General features: G+C 45.2%; 1 protein-coding gene across 6 annotated transcripts in view; it reads left to right on the top strand.

Moving 5' to 3' along the window:
- Snap47 (synaptosome associated protein 47) overlaps positions 1-21931 on the top strand; it is a 59470-nt gene that overhangs the window by 5847 nt on the left and 31692 nt on the right. For 3 of the 6 annotated variants that reach the window (XM_076855603.2, XM_076855604.2, XM_077109366.1), the window contains one exon: positions 9528-10071. In XM_076855603.2, the coding sequence (XP_076711718.1) occupies positions 9572-10071 (500 nt within the window). In that variant the 5' untranslated portion in view covers positions 9528-9571. The remainder of the gene's footprint in view (positions 1-9527; positions 10072-21931) is intronic. The other 3 variants (XM_076855602.2, XM_076855605.2, XM_076855606.2) reach the window with 1 other exon arrangement.

Below are 21931 nucleotides of genomic sequence, written 5' to 3'. Positions count from 1 at the left end.
TAGTGGAAAGGGCAGCAGAATTAAGCTGCAGAATGCATTTGGCTGTGGTGAGGAGTTGGACTTACTCCAAGCACACTTGGAAAGGTGTTTTTGTTTTTGTGGTTGTTTCTTTTTCAGTGACAGGGGTGCTGGAGATGGAACCTGGGGCTTTGCTGGTGTTCGGCATGTGCTCTACCACTGAGCTACATCCCTGTTCTACGTTGGGAAGGGATTTGTGCAGAAGAGTCACTTTTCATAATTCTGTTTTATTGGTTGCTGGGCAGAGAACAGGTGGTGGGGTCAGGGTGACTGCACACTGCAGGGCATGTCTGGCTGCCACGTGTTTGTAAATGAAGTTGTATTGGGACACCCACCATCCTTGTTTTGATGTGTTGTCTGACTATTTGCCCTCTACAGTGGCAGAAGTGAGTGACTGTGGCAGACCCATGGCCTGTGAGATCTAAAGTACTTGCCATTTGGCTTGTAACAGATCAAGTTTGCAGAACTGGGTACGGGGGAGATGCAGTTATTGGTGCTAGAGAGAAGTGGGTTGGAATGGAGAGCTCAGGAGGAAGGCTTGGCTTATAGGAGGGCAGGGACCCCCTTCCTGAGGAGTCTGCATGAGTGATTGTGTGTCAGGGGCAGGAGGTGATGAGGAAGGACACGGAGGTTTTGTACACACTTGGAAGATTTCCCGTGCATGGTGGGAATGTTTTTTTATCACTTCTGTCCTTCCACTTAGTGTCCATTTACTTTGGTTTTCTGGGAAAGGTGCCCTGGAGATCTGTGGTAGGAAAAGTTGTGGCCACACATTTCTCCTTTTGCTGCTTTCTTGATATTTCACATTTGAATACTTTTCTCCTATTTATTATCTATAATGTCATAAGGACATAAGGACAAGTGCTTCCTCATCTTTTATTTTTCTGTCCTTTTCTCTGAATTTTAAAGTGTCTTACTGCTGGTGGTGTTCTGAAGTCTTTTAGTTATTTTACCAGAGAGAGTAAACAGAGGCCCAGTAGGTGAGGTCACTTTTCCAAAGTTATGAAGTTTGTGATAAAGTGAAGGAGCTGAGTAGGAGCCTCAGAAAGCTTTCTCTGATGCTAGGTAAGGTAATTCTTTGGGGGAATTTGTGAACAATTTCACTTCACACTCATGGACTACCTCCATGAGGTATATGCTCAGGAAGTCACTTGTGGTCAGGTAATTATTCACTTTCCATAATGTGTGTAGCAGTGTGATTGAATGAAATATATATTTTTTCTGTTTTTCTGGCAGTCAACTCCTGAGAAATTTGGGAGTCTCTGAAATGATAAAGTCTTTTTGTCTGCTGAAGAGCCCCCGCTGGCCAGCAGCCCCAGGTAGCTTCAGGATGGGACTCATCACTGAAAGACCAAGTGCAGGTTCCAGGTTGGGAATTTTAGCCCCATCCCTAGCCTCCAGGGAAGGGAGAGGAGCCGAAGGTTGATTTGATTCGCAATGGCCAGTGATTTAATCTATGAAGCCCATGGAATGAAACTTCCATGAAAACCCAAAAGCACAGGATTCTGAGAGCTTCCTGGTAGGTAAATGTGGGGAGGTTCCTGGAGGGTGGTACCCAGGGAGGGCATGGAGGCCTCTTCCCCACACCTTACACAAGTGTTTCCCAGAGTTCATTGAACCACTTGAGCAAGCTGATCAAACCCAGGGAGAGGGTTATAGAATTCAGATCTATAGCTGGGCGTCAGAGCACAGGTTAAGGCAGCCTGGGCTGGCAATTGACATGAAATTGACCATCTTAGGATACTGAATCCTCAACCTGTGGGATCTGATCCTGTCTCAAGCAGGCAGTGTCAGAATTGAGTTGGGTTAGAGAACCGTCCACTTTAGAACTGATAGCTGGATGGGGTGTGGGGAAAACCCACTGTACATGTGGTGTCAGAAGTGATCTTTGTTGAGTATAGTAGGAGGAACCCAATGTGAGTTTGTTGTTTTTTTTTTCCCCTGCATGTACCCAGGCATTGAACCATTTAATGAGTCATGATCACCCCATCCCCACATGTTTGGGTGTGACCAGGTAGTAAGGAGCCCCTTTTAGCTGAAACAACAGGGCAAGGCCATCCTCAGGGGCCAACTGGCACTCAAGCATGGAGCTCTTCATCTTTGGTGCTTTTCTTAGACTTTGAGGACATGGCTGAGTTGAAGTAGCTCCACCTCCTCTAATTTTGAGAAGTGGTGCCACTGGCTTGTGGAGGGTGACACTCGTGACCTTTGCCTGTGCTATGGCCACTGTACTTACTGGGGTACATGCAGGTTGTTTGTAGCACTAAATGTTTCAGCACCTGCCCCTGCCCACTTTTAATATGGGATTGAAAAAGTCAGGTGCTTTACCACTGAGCTACATCTCTAGCATTTTTTATTTTGAGATGGGGTCTCACTGAGTGGCTGAGGCTGGCTTTGTTGTTTGTTTTGCTCAGGACCATTTTTGCTATTCTGCAATCTTTCTGCCCTAGCCTTCTGAATTGCTGGGATAACAGGCGTGTGCCACTGGGTCTGGCTGTTCCTGTCTCTTGAGTCACCACAGTGGAGGGTTCCAGTGTATGTTTCCAAATTCAGGGACCTGTTGCCCAGGATTCACTGTGATTTATCCATGTGTTGGGAGAAACTAAGACATTGGAAAGGCTTGTCCTGTTGGAGAACTTTTGTGTGGACCTGGGGTATGCTGGGAACTGTGGGGAGGGTGGTCCTGCTAGAGGCACTTCTTCCTCAGATTCAAGACTACTTTCTAGGGCTGGGGATGTGGCTCAAGCGGTAGCGCACCCCTCTGGCATGCGCGCGGCCCGGGTTCGATCCTCAGCACCACATACAAGCAAAGATGTTGTGTCTGCCGAAAACTAAGAAATAAAATATTAAAATTCTCTCTCTCTCTCTCTCTCTCTCTCTCCTCACTCTTTCTAAAAAAAAAAAAAAAAAGACTACTTTCTATACAGAAAGAAAAGATGTCTTCTATAACTGAGAAAATTTCCTCAGTGTTCCAGTGACATCAGATTGTTAACTTCCTGGCCTTCTTAGAGTGAGAGTAAAAGTATTTTGTTTATTTTTAATGAGGAGGTTCCCTTTGGTATGGCTAAGGACAGGTTCTTAGGAGGCCTAGCTTAGGATCCCTGAAGGACCAAGGTCCCATCTGTGATCTGGGATTATTTCTAAGGTTTCTTCAACCCTGATAACTGTGTTACTTTTAAGACTCATTTTATTTTTTGATGATGACAAAATCTAGTACATCAGCTTTTTTTGCAGTGTGTCTTGATTTCAGGAATTAGTAACTGATAGAGCTGTGTTCTGGTACTTTGCTCATATCTGGGGAATGTGGCTAAGAGAAGGCCTGGGATGAATTGTATTACCAGAGAAGTTGAATTTATTTAAGAGCAGACTTGTTGGAATTTTTATTTAGCTCTAACCTGGCCCCTCAATTTTGTGTATGTTGAGCATGCCATTATGTAAAGTTTGCCTTCTTCCTCTTCTCATCTTCATCATCACGTTTGCTTGTTTCTGTGGCTACCTGTTGTCTGAGGCCAACTCTGATCACGTGGTAAAAATGAAAGCCAGGTGGCAGGTTCTGGGTATGGTGATGCCCTACCAGTCATAGAGAATTCAGGACACAGTGACAGTCTCCTCAGACCCCTAACTGACCAGCTGCTATGTCACTCTGATTTGTTCAGTTTGTCTTGTACAGTACTTGATGGAGACTGCTGTCAGTGGGACTCCAAGCACAGGAGGTGGCCACTCAGCAGGATGAACCTTATCAATGCCCCAGAATCCCAGATGCACAAATGTGGCAAACCATGAGTGCCTGTCATAAAGAAGTCACTGAACAAGGACTCAGAATAGAATGTGGTTTTCATTCTCCAAAGCTTCCAGTCAAACAAACCAGAGGTACCAAATCATGTCCCAAGCGCATTAAGCCTCTGCAACACCCCCTCCCCACCCCTACCCCCACCTTGTGGGAAGGAAGAGAGGGGAGAGGGTTAGGGTCAGGGAGAGGAGAGGGCCAGGTGGCTCTTCTCAACTTGGGCAGAACACTGTGGTTGCATCGGGGGTGGGGAAGTGGGGTACTTCTGCAAGCTTATGTTGAGAATTGGCTTTGCATACATGGATTAATTTCTGGGTTCTCTATTCTGTTCCAAAGGTATGAGTGTCATTTTTATGCCATGCTTTGGTTACTATGGCTTTGTAATATGATTTTACTTTTGTTTTTTGTTTGTTTTTCCAGTACTAGGGATTGAACCTAGGGCTTGCCACGTGCTAGGCAAATACTCTACCATTGAGCTACATCCCCAATCCTTGTAGAATATGTTTCTAAGTCAGACATTATGATGCCTCTAGCTTTATTGTTTGTTTTGCTCATTTTCACTATTCTGGGTCTTCTATGGTTCTATATGAATTTTAGGATTGTTTTTCTACTTCTGTGAAGAATACCTTTGGCATTTTTATGGAGACTACATTGAACTTATAGGTCACTTTTGTACTATAAGCATTTTAATAATATCCTTCCAACCCATGAACACATAATATCTTCCCTTTTGTGTATGTCCTCTATAATTTCTTTTAGCAGTATCTGTTAGAAATATCGGGTGCTGTCAGGAATCAAACACGTGCTCAGAATTAACTCAGCAAGGCAAAATTTACTTCTGTAGAAGGATGTGCTACCAAAAAAATCTGGCAAGCAAGAACACACAGATTGGGTACAACTAGCATTTTACCCCTAGTGCACAAAGTCCCTCCCCGAGTTCCTCACTGGCTGAGTACAATGGGATGTACAGTCTTTCCCAATGTTACCTAAGTTTTACTGTCTCCTATTGGGTTATTTAAAGAAATGTACTTTTAGCTGTTCCTACCCCCTTTGTTCTCCTGTGGTGGGAAGGCCTTCTTGGGGTGCATGCATTCTACCATGTGTATAGCTTTTACTTCTTTACCTAAGTTACTATTTCTATTTATTTATTTATTTTTTTTGTACGGGGGATTTAACCCAGAGGCACTTAACCACTGAGACATGTCCCCAACCCCTTTTATTTTTTATTTTGAGACGATCTTGCCAAGTTGTTTAGGGCCTCACTAAGTTGCTAAGGCTGGCTTTGAACTTCTGATCCTTCCACCTCAGCCTCATGAGTTGCTGGTACTATAGGTATGAACCACCATGCCTGGCCCTAAATTACTATTTCTTTAACAGAGATTTCTGTCTCTGTTAGTTAGGCTGACCCCTTTCCCCACCTTCTGTTTGGCAAGAGACTATGCAGGTGCATAGACTTTGGATCTGCCATATACATAGGTGTGGTGCTATTGTGTGTCTTTGCATTCTGCTTTCTTTCCCCTCTGGCTGCCTTTCTTAATCCCAGTTTTACATTTAAGGCTAAATATTATTCTGAAAGTGGACCACTAGACTTTCTATTTCTCACAATGTCTGATAATTTTCTTTGTAGAGATCTTTGACTTCCTTTGTTACAGTTATCCCCAATTCATCCTTGTCTTATAAGTATTATGAATGAGATTGCTCTCTTGATTTCTTTTTCAGCAATCTTGTTGTCAGAATGTAAAATGTTACTGATTTTTGTATGTGGACTTTGTGTTTCGAAACTTTACTGAATTTGTTTATCAAGTTCTAACAGCTTTTTGATAGGGTCATTAGGGTTTTGTTTGGAGATCTAACCTAGTGCCCAACACATGCAAGGCAAGTGCTCTCCCACTGAGCTAAATCTGTAAACCTAGGGTTTTCTTTCTTACTTGTCCCTCCTTTTGTTTGTTTGTTTTTATATTTGGGTATTGAACCCAGGGGTACTTATCCTTTGATCCATGTCCCCAGTCCTTTTTATTTTTTATTGTGAGACAGTATCTTACTAAGTTGCCTAGAACCTTGCTAAATTGCAGAGGCTGGTGTCAAACTTTCGATCCTCCTGCCTCAGTCTCCTAAGTCACTGGGATTACAGGTGTGTACCACTGTACTTGGCAGACCTGGGGTTCTACACTAATTCATATCATCTGCGAACATAACTGGACTTCCTTCCTTCCAATTTGAATGCCTTTTTTTCTCTTCCCTAATTGCTTTTGCTAAGCCTCTAGTACTGTATTGAGTAAGAGTAGTGATGGTGGACATCCTTGTCTTATTCCAGATCTTAGAGGAAACGCTTTCAGTTTTTTCCTAGTCAGTATAATATTGGCTGTGGATTTTTATATATGACCTTAGTAGTCTGAGATGTGTTCCTTCTGTACCTACTTTGTTGAGTATTTATCAGGAGGGGAGTTGGATCTTTTTGAGTGCCTTTTCTGTATTTTTAATTGTCGTATGGTTTCTGTACTTTATTGTTGGTGTGCTGGGTCATGCTTATTGATTTATAAGTGTCAGACCATCTTTTTTCCTCTGGGATGAGTACCCCTTCATCATGGTGTATGGTCTTTTTTCATGTGCTGTTGGATTTGGGTTTCTAGTGATTTATTGAGAATTTTTGTATTCGTATTCATCCAGGACATTAGTCTGTAATTTTCTTTTTTAATTATATTTTTGTCTGGTTTTGGTAACAGGGTAATGCTGGCTTCATAAAAGAAAAAAAAATTAACAGAGTTTCCTCTTTTTCAACTTTTGGAATAGTTTAAGAAAAATTGGAACCAGGTGTGGTAGTGCACACCTGTAATCCCAGTTACTTGGGAGGCTGAGGCAGGAGGCTCACAAATTCAAGGCCAAAAACTTAGTGAGGCCCTAAGCAACTTAGCAAGACCCTGTCTCAAAATAAAAAAAATAAATAAAATAAAAAGGGCTGAGAATATGGCTCAGTGGTCCAGTGCTTCTGGATTAAATCTCAGATAGACAGACAGACACAGACACACACACACACACACACACACACAAACAAGCAAGAAAAAGAAAAATATTTAAAATTTTACCTTTTAATTTCTTCAGTTACCTACTGTTCATTTGGGAGCATGTTCATTTTCCATGTATCTATAGATTTTCCACTTTGTTGTGTGTTTTTGTGTTTTTTTTTTTTTTTTTTTTGGTACCAGGGATTGAATCCAGGGGCACTCAAACAGTGAGCCACATCCCTAGCACTTTTTTAATATTTTATTTTGAGACAGGGTCTTGCTAAATTGCTTAGGGCCTTGCTAAGTTGCTGAGGCTGCTTTGGACTCAGGATCCTTCTGCCTCAGCCTCCCAAGTTCTTGGGATTACAGATGTGTGCCACTGTACCCGTCTTGTTTCTTTTTATAATTGTTTATTTTAGATCTGCTTTATCTGACACTACTGTAGCTATTCTTGCTTATTTTACTTTTTATTTGCAAGGTTTATGTTTTTACAGCATTTCACTTTCAGTCTGTATCTTTACCAATGAAGTGAGTTTTTTATATAGTTGGGTTTTGTTTTCTTGGGGTTTTTGTTATTGTTGTTTTTATTATGTTAGGGATTGAACCCAGGGCCTTACACATGTGAGGCAAGTACTGTACCAACTGAGCTATATCCCCAGCCCCTTGAGTTTTATTTTTGTTTGGTATTAGGGATTTGAACCCAGAGATGCACTACCACTGAGCTGCATCCCCAGCCCTTTTTATTTTTCATTTTGAGACAAGGTCTCACTGAATAACTAAGGACCTTGCGAAGCTGCTGAGACTGACTTCCAACTGCAGTCTTCCTGCCTCACCTCCTGAGTCACTGGGATTACAGGTGTGTGCCATCACATCCAGCTGTGAGGGAGATCTTCCCGGTTCCCACTGGGAGAGGCTAGGCAAGGCAGGGAGATATGGTACTTGTAGCCTCTCTCCTAGGACTGCAAGACGCTGTGGGTCTGTCTTTTACCTCTTGACACTCATAGGCTTAAGGCTTTTAGTGGCATCAGACTGGTGGTCAGACCTTCAGGCAAATGGCGCCTTGCAGTGGCTGTTGTAGCAGCCTGGGTCCTGGGCTCTGAGAGGGCCAATGTGAGTTCCTTCTTTGGAGTAAAGCAGTTGTTTGGACCTCAGCCAGGCCCCCAGCTGGTGGAAAGCCTATGAGGTCTGTGGAACTCTGCAGTTAGCACTGTAGAGCTGCTGCTGCTGCTGTTCTTTTTCCAACTACCTTTTCCAGGGAGCTGGAGTTGATGCTGCTCTATGCTTTGTTACTGTCCCTGTGCTGTCTCTGACTCTCCCTTGCTGATTTCCAGAGTTCTCCCTTAGTCACACTCCTCAGATGCAGTCTTGGCTTTGCTGTCTTGATTCTCTTCTGTGGCAGAGGTGAGTTCAGGGTACCTGCACTCAGCCATGGTGTGTCTCCCTCTGCTCCGCGACCTGAATGTCCAGCCACAACCAGTGAGCTGTTGTCTTGGTTCTTCCTGGCCTGGCGGTGTGTGCAGACACATGTGGGAGGAGCAGTGTCATGACCAGGCAGGCAGGCAGACACGGGGGGACAGTGAGGTGCCGAGAAAAAGTAAAACAGGCAAAGATACATCCAGAGATGGAGGGAGAGACAGAGTAAGAAAGACAGTGAGAGACAGAGATTCAGACGGGGCGGTGGGGAGAGTGAGAGAGTGAGACAGGGAGAGCGGGAGGGAGAGGGAGAAAAAGATACCACATTGATGTTGACCACTGTATACTTAGAAGAGGACTTTTACTCACATTACTAGGTCTGGCTCCTGCCAGGCCAGGGCTCTAAACTCACGGTAGAACCTTGTACAAGTCCTCATCCTTTCTTCACTTATATTCTGTATCTGTGCAATGAGCAAGCTGAACCACGTGCTTTATGAGGGTTGATTCAAACCTGTCGTCCATGACATGTCAGAGTGCCTTGATAAGTGTAAATGTAAACATAAAAAAGCAGATGGTGCACCTTCACTGCTTGTGGCTCATAAAGTTATGTGTGTCGTAAACATGTACATGTGCACCTGACTCCATAGTTACGTAGAACACTGTGAAATTAGAGTCCAAAACTGGAATGTTTGTCTACAGCATTGTTTACTCTGCGATTAAATACATGTAAACCTGGGCATGTGACACATCTGTAATCCCAGCTACTTGGGGGCTGAGGCAGGAGGATTACAAGTTTGCTCTTAACAAGATCTTCTCTAAAAATAAAAAGGGATGAGTGTAGCTTAGCAGTAGAGCACCCCTGGATTTCATCTACAGTACCAAAAATAAATAAATGTGTGTGTGGAGGTTTCAAGGTGACCCTGTGTGAATCTCACTTGAGTGTGCTATGATGAGGACATCATTGCCATAATGGCATGTCTGTCTGGTCCAAGGAGTGAGGCCCAGGCCCTGGGTCATGCCTCTGGTGGTCGTCCTTCTCAGGGCTTGCCCAGGTGAGATGGGGCAGAAGGACTCAGGTTGGGGTGACAGGGGAGATACATACAGGTCTGGGCCTGGCAGCCCTGGCTCTCCTCTCATCCCTCTCTACCCCATCTTTGCCTCCTTTGCTTGCCATGGGGAGGCTTTGGCTTTACCCTGGTGCTGCTTTCAGGCTGCTCCTACCAGTTGTTTCCTCAGGTTCCTAGTCTAAGGGTGTTGCGTCCATTCCTAGCCTCACCTGCCCACTGAATATGTTTTTTCTCCCTCAGAGCAGACATTGTGGCCTTGGTGTGGCATAGTAGACCCAGGACAGATGAGCGGTGATGTTTGCATCTACTCCTGGCCCTGCTCCTACTACTTGGATCTTGAGAAGCGATGGGTCCCTGGGAAACTGTCCTTGTTGCCTTGCTCACTCAAGTTCACAACAGACAGAGCTGGAGAGGTTCTTGTGGGCTTGCCCCTTTCCAGCATTGTCGAGATCAGGAAGGAAGCGTCACACTTTATCTTCAGTGCCATCACTGTCCTGGAGAAGGGCCACCTCAAGCACTGGTTTGGCTCCTTGCGTCCCAGCCGCAATGCTGTCTTCAACATCATCGAGCACTTCTGGAGGGAATTGCTCTTGTCCCCGCCAGGTGCTGCTGCTGAGGTGACGCCTTCCCCCACAACCAGGGGGCAGGAGTTGACAGGACTGATGGCAAGTTCCCAGAGGCGCCTGGAAGATACAGCAAAGGTCCTTCACCACCAGGGTGAGCAACTGGATAGTGTCATGAAGGACCTGGAGAAGATGGACTCAGACCTGGATGTGGCCGATAGGTAGGTGAACCTGAGACTGCTCTGCCTCCCCCGTGAGGAGGGCACATCCCTACTGCAGTCCAGTTATGTGATACACCCAGCATCTGGAGGTGGGGCTGTGTACCTGGTACAGGGCACATCCCAGAGAGCTGCACGTGTTGAGAGGCTGTGCTCTGAATAAGGTTTCCTTGGGTCACCTCGGGGCCCTAGCAGTTCGAAGAGGTGCAGTGAGGTGAATGTCCTCTGATGACTGTGTGAGTGACTCCTGTCCCTACAATGCAAGCTGGCTCCTGTGTGGAGACCATGCATGTCCTGGTGTCTTGGGTCACAGGTGCAGTGAGGCCGGCATCCTCTACAACTGCACACAGGTGTGTTGCTCTTCCAACCTCAGGTCACTAAGGCGCAGGGAGGTCTGTGTCTTTTCCTGCTGTGATCTGTGTTGTGATGTGTCGTGGTCTCTTTTTTAAAATGTGTTTTACCTAGTCCCTCATTGAGCTTACAGTTCATCCCCAGGGTGCGGCGTTTTCCTATTGTCTCTGGTAATTTCTCACCCTGTTTTTAAACACAGGTGCCCGTGTCACTCCCGATATGTGGGTGTTTGTCCTCTCTTACTGGTTCCTGTATGTTTCCTCTTTATTCTGCTTTGTGCTTTTGTTTTCATTCTACTTTATATTTCTTTTTTTCCCTCTTCTTCTTCTAGTTTTATATTTTAATTTCTTTTCTTTTTGTTTTTCTTTCTTTTTGGTACTAGGGATTGAATTCAGAGACACTTTACCACTGAGCCATATTTTCAGCCCTTTCTATTTTCTATTTTAATATAGGGCCTCACTAAGTTGCTTAGGCCTTGCTAAGTCACTGAGGTCATGGTTTGGATGTGAGATGTCCCCCAGAAGCTCACATGAGACAATGCAAGAAGGTTCAGAGGAGAAATGACTGGGTTGTGAGGTTTTAACCCAATCAGTGAGTTAACCCCCAGTGGGGATTAGCTGTGTGGTAACTGAGGTGGTGGGAGTGGCTGAAGGAGGTGGGGCACTGGGCACGTGATTTTGGGTATATATTTTGTATCTGGGGAGTGGATTCTTTCTCTCTGCTTTGTGATCACCATGTGAGCTGCTTCTTTCTGCCACATTCTTTGGCCATGATGGTCAGCTTCACCTTGATCCCCAAGGAATGGAGCTGGTCTTCTGTGGACTGAGACCTCTAAAACTGTAAGATACTTTAAAATAAACTTTTCCCCTTTAACAATTGTTCTGGTTGGATCCTTTAGTTACAGCAGCAAAAAAACTGACTGAAATACTGAGGCTGGCCTCAAATTGCAATCCTCATGCCTTAGCCTCATGAGTCTCTGGGGGATTATAAGTATGCGCCACTACACCTGGCTCTGTATTTTAATTTCTAGGAATTTTTGTTTTGCAATATTGTTCCTACCTATTATATCCCAGATCCTATCTTGGCAGTTTCAGTTGTCTTTTTTGCTTTTTTTTAATGTCTGATTTCTCCTATTTGTTCTTTCTCTGAGTTCTTTTTTTCTCTATGTGTTCCTCAGAAGCATCCCTGTCCCATGATCCCTGTGTGGATGGGCTACCAGGGCTTGGCTGCACCTGGGACCTAACATTTGAGCCCTCTTGGGTCCTGCCCTGTGTAGACTATATTGCTTTCTTCTCCCTCTCAGAGTCCACCCAGGTGGCTATGTCTGGGAATGGTGGACCCAGTTCTCTTATCGTCCCAAACAGAGTGTCTCACGGTGGGTGCCCAGGTGGGGCCCAGTGTCATTGTGCTTCCCCAGTTCCACCTCCCACCTGGGCTGTCACTGGCCCCATTCTGCTCCTGCTTTCCAGGCCCCCCTTCCTTTTCAGCAGCGAAGTTGTTTTTTCAGCCTAACCCTGTGAATGGCTTGCAGTTCACCTCCCTGATCTGTCTAGCCAGCCTGTCCCCCATTTCCTTATTCTTGTGCTGTTGTCTCTTTCCTTCATCCTTTTGGATGTTTTGTGTTTTCAGTTTGCCATCTTTGACCAGTTCCCCAGGTATTCTCCCTAAAGGTGAGTCCTTGAAAATATTCTTTTTTTTTTTAATCATATCAGTTCAGACTTTTAAAAAATTTCGGTGTATTTTTCAAAAATTAGTTTTGAAATCTGATTTTTGTAACAACAGTAGTGCTCCTTATCTATGGTTTTATGTCCTCAGTTTGTTACCCACTGTCAAATATAGTCCAAAGATTTTGAATGTAAAATTCTCAAAATAGTTCATAAATTGTAACTTGTGCACTCTGCTGAGTAGCATGATGAAATCTCACACCTTTCTGCCCTGTCCCACCCAGAGTGTGAATCACCCATTCAGCATATTCGCACTATCCTACTCTTAGTTCCTAGTAGCAGTCTTGGTTATCAGACCTGCTTGTGTTTGAGTAACGTTTGTTTTACTTAATGAAGGTCCCAAAGTGCAGGGGTAGTGATGCTGGCAGTTCAGGAATGCCAAAGAGAAGCCGTGAAGTGCTTTTTCATCCAGGCACGGTGGCCCACAATCCCACCTCTACCGTTTGGTACCACCCACAGCTTTAGGAGTACCCTGGGGGTCTGAGGATGTGTCCCCCTGCAGATGAGGGGACTGCAGAGTGCTCAGTTTCCCTCATCCCACTCTTGGATGTGGCAGTCTTTGCCATACAGATTCATACCTGGAGAGGGTTTGGGCATAAGTCTGTGCCCATCATGGGTGGTTGGACTGCAATCATGTCATCCCACTCACCAAGCTAGAGAGATTCCTTTAATCAGACAGTGCTGTGGAAGATGGGCATGTGCCATGCTTACCCCCGAAACAGGGAGACAGCAAAGTGCATAGAGCAAATATTTTCTTAGTTTTTCCCCATTTTCTTATTTGGGGCTCTCCAGAAAACAACAGATACAAAGTCTTCTGGAGGCCCAGGGAGAGTCTCACTTGAATCCTAGGGCCTTTGCTGGTCTCTTCTTTCCCAAAGAAGGCTGGGCTCTGCCCTATTCCTGTCCTCCAGTGACTGGAGGAGGCCCACCCCACACTGTGGGGCATCATGTGCTTTCCTCAGAGTCTACGAGTTTAAGTGTCAGTCTCATCCAGACCTCCAGAATCCTGTCTCGGGAACCTCCAGAGTTGCACTTGACCAAATGCCTGGGTATTGTGGCCCAGCCAGATGGGTATTCACATGGCTCAGGCATGACATCCACCTCAGGCCGGCAAATAGGCCTGTGACCATGGGTCAGCTCTCTGTCCCCCAGCCCAAGGAGCCCAGAGTCCTCTAGTCGTGGAGCTCCTGTTGGCCCCAGCTCACTGTGGGCATGCCAGGGGCTTCCCTGAGGAAGGTGGGGAGGATGTGGTGCCTGAGGATATTGGCCCTGGCTTGTGAGCATCGCTCATGTTTCTTCTCAGAGCCCCTCATCATCCCAAGCCAGAGACGTGTGCACAGAGAAGATTCTTGCTATCTTTGGGACATCACCATATTTCAGTTTCCTAAATGAAACAACTTCAAATGAAATAGATGTTTGAGAGTGGCCATCTTCATCTGTTCTTGACATCTTCAGCTGTCTTGCACATGTGGCCTTCACTTCTCTTTTTTTCGGGGGTTGATGTGGGTACCAGGGATTGACCTCAGGGGCACTTGCCCACTGAGCTACATCCCAGCCCTATTTTGTATTTTATTTAGTGACAGGATCTCACTGAGTTGCTTAGCACCTTTCTTTTGTTGAGGCTGGCTTTGAACTCGTGATCTTCCTGTATCTGCCTCCCAGCTGCTGGGATGACAGGTGTGGGCCACTGTGCCCGCTGGCATTCACTTCTCTTCAGGTTGGCCATATCATCAACGTTGCTCAAGAACAGTGAATGCCAGGTGTGGTGGTGCACACCTGTAACCCTAGCAGCTCCAGAGGCTGAGACGGGAGGATCGTGAATTCAAAGCCAGACTCAGCAATTTAGCAAGGCCCTAAGCAACTCAGTGAGACCCTGTCGCTAAATAAAATACAAGTAGGGCTGGGGATGTGGCTCAGTGGTCCAGTGCCCCTGAGTTTAATCCCCAGTACCCCCACTCCTTAAAAAAAAGGAACAGTGAATTACAGACTTTGGTCCTCCCAGCAGCCACTGACTCAGCTCTGGTTGCATCTCACTGGAACCATAAGGATGCTGGTTCCAGTGAGGCCCCAGTTCCTGCCTCTCATTTTATTATATTCTCTCATGAACAGTTCTCACTGGCAGACTGGACATATGGTGCCCTCAGTGTCTGAGGACATCTGGTTCCTCTTTCTACCATAGCCTGTCAATGTGAGCAGACACACCACTGCAGGAATCCTCACAGAGCATGTCCTCTAAGCCCAGAATGTGCAGAGACAGGACATGTAAGAAAGAGATTTGACCTGGTTCAGGATTTCAAAGAGTGGGTCAGAAAATCTAAAATGGCTAAGGAAATAAACTGCTGATATAAAGGCTTTTTATTTTTATTTATTTATTTATTTTGGTACTAGGGATTGAACTGAGGGGCACTTTACCACTAAGGTACATACCCAAGTCCTTTTTAATTTTATTTTTATTTTTAGACAATGCCTCACTAAATTGTTGAGTCTGGTCTAGAACTTGCAGTCCTCCTGCCTCAGTCTCCCAGGTCACTGGAATTATGAGCATGCATCACCATACCTGGCTATAAAGACTTCTTTTTTTTAAGAGTAGTGATTTTCTCTTCAGCTTTATCGAGGTATGGTTGATCCCCCACCTGCCTCACAAAAAGTATGCATTTAAAGGAATATAATTTGAAGTTGTGCTACATTGTGGAAAATGCTGTGTGTTCCCTTACACAATTAATTTATGTGTGTGTACTGAGCACATAGGATTTGCTGCCTGGCAGATTTCTTACTTGCCTTACAACTGAAACCATATCTCCATTTTCTCTCTCTTAGCCCCTGATTCTGCTTCTGCCTTTTCAGAATCTGCATATGAGTGATATCATGGACATTTATCTCACTGAGTCTGGCTTATTTCTTTTATCACAGAGTCCCCCATGTTTGTATATGCAGTCACATATGACAGTATTCCCTTCTTTTTATGGTTGATTCATCCACTGATGGACACTTACGTTGTTCCTTTGTCCTGGTCTTTGTGAATAGTGCTACAGAGAATGTGGTAGTGCAGACGTCGTTTTTTTTTTTTTTTTTTTTTTAAATGGTAATTGAAACCAGGGGCACTCAACTACTGAGCCACATCCCCAGCCCCTTTTGTATTTTATTAAGAGAGAAGTTCTTGCTGAGTTGCTTAGGGCCTCACTAAGTTGCTAAGGCTGGTTTTGAACTCAAGATCCTCCTGCTGCAGCCTTCTAAGCCACTGGAATTATAGGTGTGTGCCACTGTGCCAGGCTGCAGACATCTTTGAAGAACCCAATTTTATTTCCTTTCCATATATTCTCAGTTGTGGGATTGCTGGATCATATTTTAAAATTTCTGAGCAACCTCCATACTCTCTTCCATAGTTGCTGGATGTATAGAGACTTGGTTGTGTGTGAACCAATGGAATTATGTGGATGACAGAATGGCCTTATGTGATCTTAATTAATGCTGGTGGCCCCATTCTGCTCCCTTTGGGGTAAACAAAGTATTACATCTACATTCTTAGAGTAACATTGGGAGAATGAACAACTAATAGGGATTTGAGTACTGTGTTCTGTAAGAGCAAACCAGAAGTTGGCCGCGAGAGGAGAGTAGTCAGAGCTGCCCAGGATGACCAGATGCCTGTCATGAGAGGCCTTCTCCTTTGGAAAGCTACACAGGTCCTTTAGTGGCAAAGTACTGGGCAAAAAAGCTGGTTTGATAAAAAGGAACTTTTTTTTGGCTATCTCCAGCTTACTCTGGGTAATTATATGCAATCTTGATGGAAAATTATATGTAATAAAGCAGGTGTACAGTATTACCCTCTCGTGAGGAAATATTCATGTGCTCATTAATGTGGATATTACAAACAAATGGCAGGTCTAATAGCTAAAGTAATTTCAAAGTAGTAATGAATATAAACCACATTTTGAGGTCTGTATTGACTATAGTATGGTGTAAAAGTATCTGAGATTTCTATTGGTGACAATCACAGGGACTGCTGTGTTGATGGTTGTCGACAGATGTACTTGAAGAAAATGCAAAATTTCAGTTAGAAGTTAGTGAAATAAAAGGTGATTTTTTCAATTTTGTTAATAGTTCTGTTACTGGTTGGCCCATGGTGGTTAAAAATCATGTGAGAGCTGGGTGTGGTGGTGTACATTTTTAATCCTGACAGCTCGGGTGGCTGAGGCAGGGGATCGTGAGTTCAGAGCCAGCCTCCGCAACAGTGAGGCACTAAGCAACTCATTGACACCCTGTCTCTAAATAAAATACAAAATAGGGCTGGGGATGGATCAGTGGTTGAATAACCCTGAGTTCAATTCCTGGTACCCACCCAGCCCCCCCAAGAAATCATGTGAGCTAGGTCCTTAAAACAAATTATTTTTCTCCCTCCCTCTCTCTTCCTTTTTCTTTCCCTTCCTCTCCACCTCCCCCTTTTACCTTCCCTCCCTGTGTCTTTCTCCTTCCCTCTTCTCCATCTTCTCTCTTTCTACCCCTTGCCCCTTCTCCTTTCTTTCCTCCTCTCTGTCCCTCCCCATCCCTTCCTCCCTCTGTTCCTGTGCCTGCACACTCATACACTGATGCACCCCACTGGTCCTGTTTCTCTGGAGAACCCTGACTGATACAAATTCTCATAACAAGAGTGAAGGATGAGTTTTCTGAATTGATTCTCTGACCTCATTGTTGTTAAAACTGCTGAGGGCTCTATCTGCAGTGGTATAGAGGGTCCTGCTGATCCCTGGCAGGAGGTAGCCATAGAGACATGCAAGATATCACCACGGTGCTCCTGGTCAGACACTCAGAGGACCGCACTGGATCACCATGCATTTGATTGTCAAACTTATGAGCACAGTGAGATTGGCTGGTTGCTCCTGACTCCACTAGGTGCGCTCAGGTCATTGCACACACGACCTGGAAGTTCCCATGCCTGCTCAAAAGGAAAACCATGGCTCCCACAGCCACAGGACTAAAAGTTCTGAACTAAATCCAGAGTCCCATCCTATAAGCAGCTCCAGCAGATCCCGAAAGATGCAGTACAAGTTGTGATGCATGAGGAAGCCTGTGATTATCCAGTTCATACAGGCAAAACTTTGGAGAATATGGACAGGAATGGACATCAGGGCTAATGGGCCATGACCAGAGTGCTGCGACTCTGAATCAGACCAAGGGTAGTGCAGTGGCCCACTGAGCAGAGTTCTGGGTTCAGTGTCAGTGCTTGAGGGTTAGCAAAGGTCCTGATAGCTTGGTTGCTTGGCTGGCTGAAACGTGGATCAAAAGGTGGCCCGTGCAAGACAGATTTGAAGTGTCAGGTTTTCCTTGGAGGAAGGTATCCAAAGAAATAGGGAGATGGGAATGACGGAATTCGTGTATCACACAAGAGCTGCTCATCACCCTAGGAGAACTACAGGACACACCTGCACCATAGCTGTGGGAAATAGACTTTGAGAGAGCCCCACAGCCCCCGAGAGCTCTGGCTCAGAGGTCACAGTGGGACTGCTGCCTCTGACTGGGGTCCTTCAGTGCAGTGGGAATAGGTGGATCCAGGCCATCAGGCCAAGTGGTGGCACTTAGGGTGGGGATGGTTGCCGTGTGAGAAACACGTCTCCTGCCAAACCCGAGAATGGACTCAGAAACACGAGGTGTAGCAGAAGTGAGGCTTCAGTGATGGTCTTGCAAGACTGAGTGTTGGTGACCAGGCACACCCAGCATGGTTGTAATCCACATTCTACCACCTAGTATGCAGGGTCTCTCCCCCGTTCCTTATTGCCTGAGACTTGTGGGGTGCACAGTCTGCCAAGGTGTCACCCAGGCTTTACTGTGTCCTACTGAAGACAGTAAAGTTGTCTCCTCCTTTTGTTCTCTTGTGGAGGGAAAGCCTTCCTGAGGTGAGCGCATTTTGGCACATATGTAGTTCTTATTTCTTCATTTAAGTTACTGTTTCTTTCTTTATTTTTGTACCAGAGACTGAACCCAGGGGCAGTTAACCACTGAGCCACATCCCCAGCCCTTTCTGTATTTTATTTAGTGAGAAGGTCTCGCTGAGTTGCTTAGGGCCTTGCTAAGTTGCTGAGACTGACTTTGAACTTGAAATCCTCCTGCCTCGTCCTCCTGAGCTGCTGGGATTGCAGATATGCACCACCACACCTGGCTTACATTACTATTTCTTAACAGAGGTATTTCTATCTGTTGATCAGGCTGACCCTGTTTATCAAGGGGCTGTTCAGGTGTGTGAACTTTGAATCTGCCACCTCCGCAGACTATTGTGCTATTATATGAGTTAATTGCTGGTAACCACTCTGTATTTTCCCTCTGGCTATTTGTCTTATATACCCAGTAATTTTACGTTTAAGGATAAATACTGTATTCTGAAAATGAACCACTAGACTTTCAGACTTTCCATTTCTCATGCCATAATGAGCAACAGAAGCACAGAAGTGATCAGAATAGTCATAATAATCTGTGTTCACCAGAACATGAAAAGGCAAAGAAAATGTAATGTACTTACCAGTTTAGTACAATAAAGTCATAAAAATGATGAAATCCTGCTGTTTACTACAATACTGATGGACCTGGATGGAAGGCATTATGTTAAATAAAGTAAGCCAGGCACAGAAAGACAAGTACCACATGGGATCACCTGATTTCACACATGCATGGAAACTAAAAAGCTGAACTCATAGAAGCGGAGAAAAGTGGTCTCCAGAGGATGAGGAGGATAGGGGCAGGAAGGTGGGGAGACGTTGTCTAATAGGTACAGAGTCATACCCAGCAGGAGGAATGTGTTCTGCTTTTCTGATTCACAGAAGGGTGACTAGAGTCAATGATGCTATCGTTAGGGACAGACAGATGAGGACTGCCAAAAACAAATCAATTTGCCTGTAGCCCTGCCTGACCTTAGTGGACAGGATATGTCCCATTCCTCAGCAAACTGAGGCAGAGGCAAAGGCCAGGCAGTCAGTGTAGGTAATGAAGGATGGGGGTCCAGGGGGACACCTGGTTATCAGAGAAGGAACGATGGGGTTGCTAGTGGCTAACTTCCTGATGGTGCTCCTCCAACTCTGGGTCGTCAGCCTCCTAGCTCCCGCTCCTAGTCGGGCAAATGGGGAAGAGAGAAGACAATAATGAAAGAGGGGCGGGGGTTCTGGGGTCTCCAAGAAAGCAAGTTGTACCCGCTCCCACAGCCACCTAGCTCTGGGCCCCTTCTCTTTGGAGAAGTCTTTCTCTATCACTTTCCTTTTTTTCTGTCCCTTACTTAAATAAAACTTGTTCTCTGTGCTTGCCTCTGCATTCCTCAGTGTTTATTCTTCAACGCCAAAGAACAGAACCCGTTCCCAGCCTCTAGCACACCGGCGTCACTCTGTCATATAATTCAAAATAGTTAGAGGATTCTGAATGTTCTCACAAAGAAATGACAAGTGCTGTCCATTCAGCCTACAGTAGCACTTTGCTCTCAGGTGACAAGGCCAGCAGGTCACCTTCTCTGTTCTGCCTGAAAGATCTGTCAGCTCTCCAGCCCTGCACCAGAATCCAGCTTGCTGGGATCTCAACTGCTTTTCCTTCACAGAAGGCACAGCGCCAGTCTGTCACGTGGGTGACACCATGGTGTTCCTTCACAGAAGGCACTGCGCTGGTCTGTCACGTGGGTGACACCATGGTGTTCCTTCACAGAAGGCACTGCACTGGTCTGTCACATGGGTGACACCATGGTGTTCCTTTACAGAAGGCAGGTCACTGGTCTGTCATGTGGGTGACACCATGGTGTTCCTTTACAGAAGGCAGGTCACTGGTCTGTCACGTGGGTGACACCATGGTGTTCCTTTACGGAAGGCACTGTGCCGGTCTGTCACGTGGGTGACACCGTGGTGTTCCTTCACAGAAGGCACTGCGCTGGTCTGTCACGTGGGTGACACCATGGCGTTCCTTTACAGAAGGAACTGCGCTGGTCTTTACGTGGGTGACACCGTGGCATTCCTTTACAGAAGACACTGGGCTGGTCTGTCATGTGGGTGACACCGTGGTGTTCCTTGACAGAAGGCACTGCACTGGTCTGACACGTGGGTGACACCGTGGCATTTGGACCAAGTGAGAGAGGCATAGCTGCCACTCTGGGCTTCTTGATATGATGCTTGTGTATCAATGAGTGGGAAATAAATCTAACAGAAATTTGAGGACTTCCACTTCATTGACATTTCTAGAGGTTCAGCGGTATTGATACCTTCTAGAGGTGCTGGGTTCATTGTCTCTGTTCAGCAAAGAATTGAAGAGCAGGACACAGACAGCAAGCAAGCAGCAGGGTGATGCAAAAGCAGGGGACACAGACTTCTCCAAAGAGAAGGGCCCCGAGTCAGGAGTCCGTGGAGAGTTTTGGCCTGTTCTTTTTATGGTCTCTGGAATTTCCTCCTTTCCTTATCTCCTCCCCTGCCCACGCTCTCCTCACTATTATTGACTGGTGTCCCCTGTGTCCTTGTGTCTGTTTTGGTTTTTATATTGGATCCCCCACTTAGGAGCACAAGTACAGAAGGTCTGTCTGATTGGGTCCCCTGCTAGTCCCCTCGCCATCTTGCCCTGGACACCAAGACTCTTCTACATCTCCCTCAGTGTGAGGCGCATTTAGATATCTCTGCTAAGGTGAAGGGCAGGTTGTTGCATTTGCCCCTCCTCCAACCAAGAAAGAGCACAACACCTAGGTGGGCGTCTAGGGTTTGCGGAGGCAACATCCTCCTCATGCCACTCTGTACATTTACCCAGTGATTTGAAAACTACCAGTTTTGAATGGGGCTCAGGGTAGAAGAGTCTACATGCTGTTCTGTATGTCTGTATATTTGCTTTTATGACAGTAACATTCTGTTTCGATTATAATGTACTTTGAAATGAGGCTGTGTGATGTTTCTGGTTTTGTTCTTCTTTCTCAAGGTTGTGTTGGGTCTTTTGTGTTTTATCTCTATTTTAAAAAGACATTGGTATTTTGATGGGATTGTGTCAAATCTGTAGATACTTTGGGAAGTGAGCACATTTTAACAAATGGTAGTTAAGTCTTCTACCCCATGAACATGGGATGTCTTTCATCAATGTTCTATAGTTTTCAGTGCACGAGTCTTTCTCCTCCTTGATTAAATTAAATTTATCCCTGATTCATTTGTGTGTGGGTGGGTACTGGGGATTGAACTCAGGAGTGCTTTTTCAATGAGCTACATCCCCAGCCCTTTTTATTTTTTATTTTGAGACAGGATCTTGCTAAATTGCCCAGATTGTAATCCTTGTAATTTGTAATCCTCCTGCCTCAGCTTCCTGAGTAGCTGCAATTACAGGCATGGGCCTGTACTAGATTTTTTTTTCTTGTTTTAGGATTTGCTCTCTGTTATTCAGATGGGGTAGTATCAATTGTTTAATATTTGATTTCACTGACTCTTTTCTCTGTCTCTTCAGCCTGGAATTTCTCTCATTCAGACAGATTTATATGAGTTATTATATTTCTCAGTTCTAAAATTTCCATGTATTACTTTCTTATGGCTGCTTTTTCTTGACTGAGACTCAGAATTTTTGTTCTTTTTGAGTGTGTTCCAAAGTGCTCATTGTAATATTTTTATGGGGGCTGCTTTGAAACCCTTATCTAGTAATTTCACCATCCATATCATCTGGGTTTGGGCATATGCTATTTTGTCTTTTCCCAATCAGATGGAGATTTTTCTAGTTCTTTTATTTTTTAATGATGATGATGATGATGATGATGATGATGATTTTGGTACCAGGGATTAAGCCCCGGGGCGCTTGACCAACTGAGCTAC

This window comes from Callospermophilus lateralis, chromosome 5, assembly GCF_048772815.1.
Source record: "Callospermophilus lateralis isolate mCalLat2 chromosome 5, mCalLat2.hap1, whole genome shotgun sequence".
Classification (NCBI taxonomy): domain Eukaryota; kingdom Metazoa; phylum Chordata; class Mammalia; order Rodentia; family Sciuridae; genus Callospermophilus; species Callospermophilus lateralis.
This window is presented reverse-complemented; position numbering and strand designations above follow the sequence as displayed.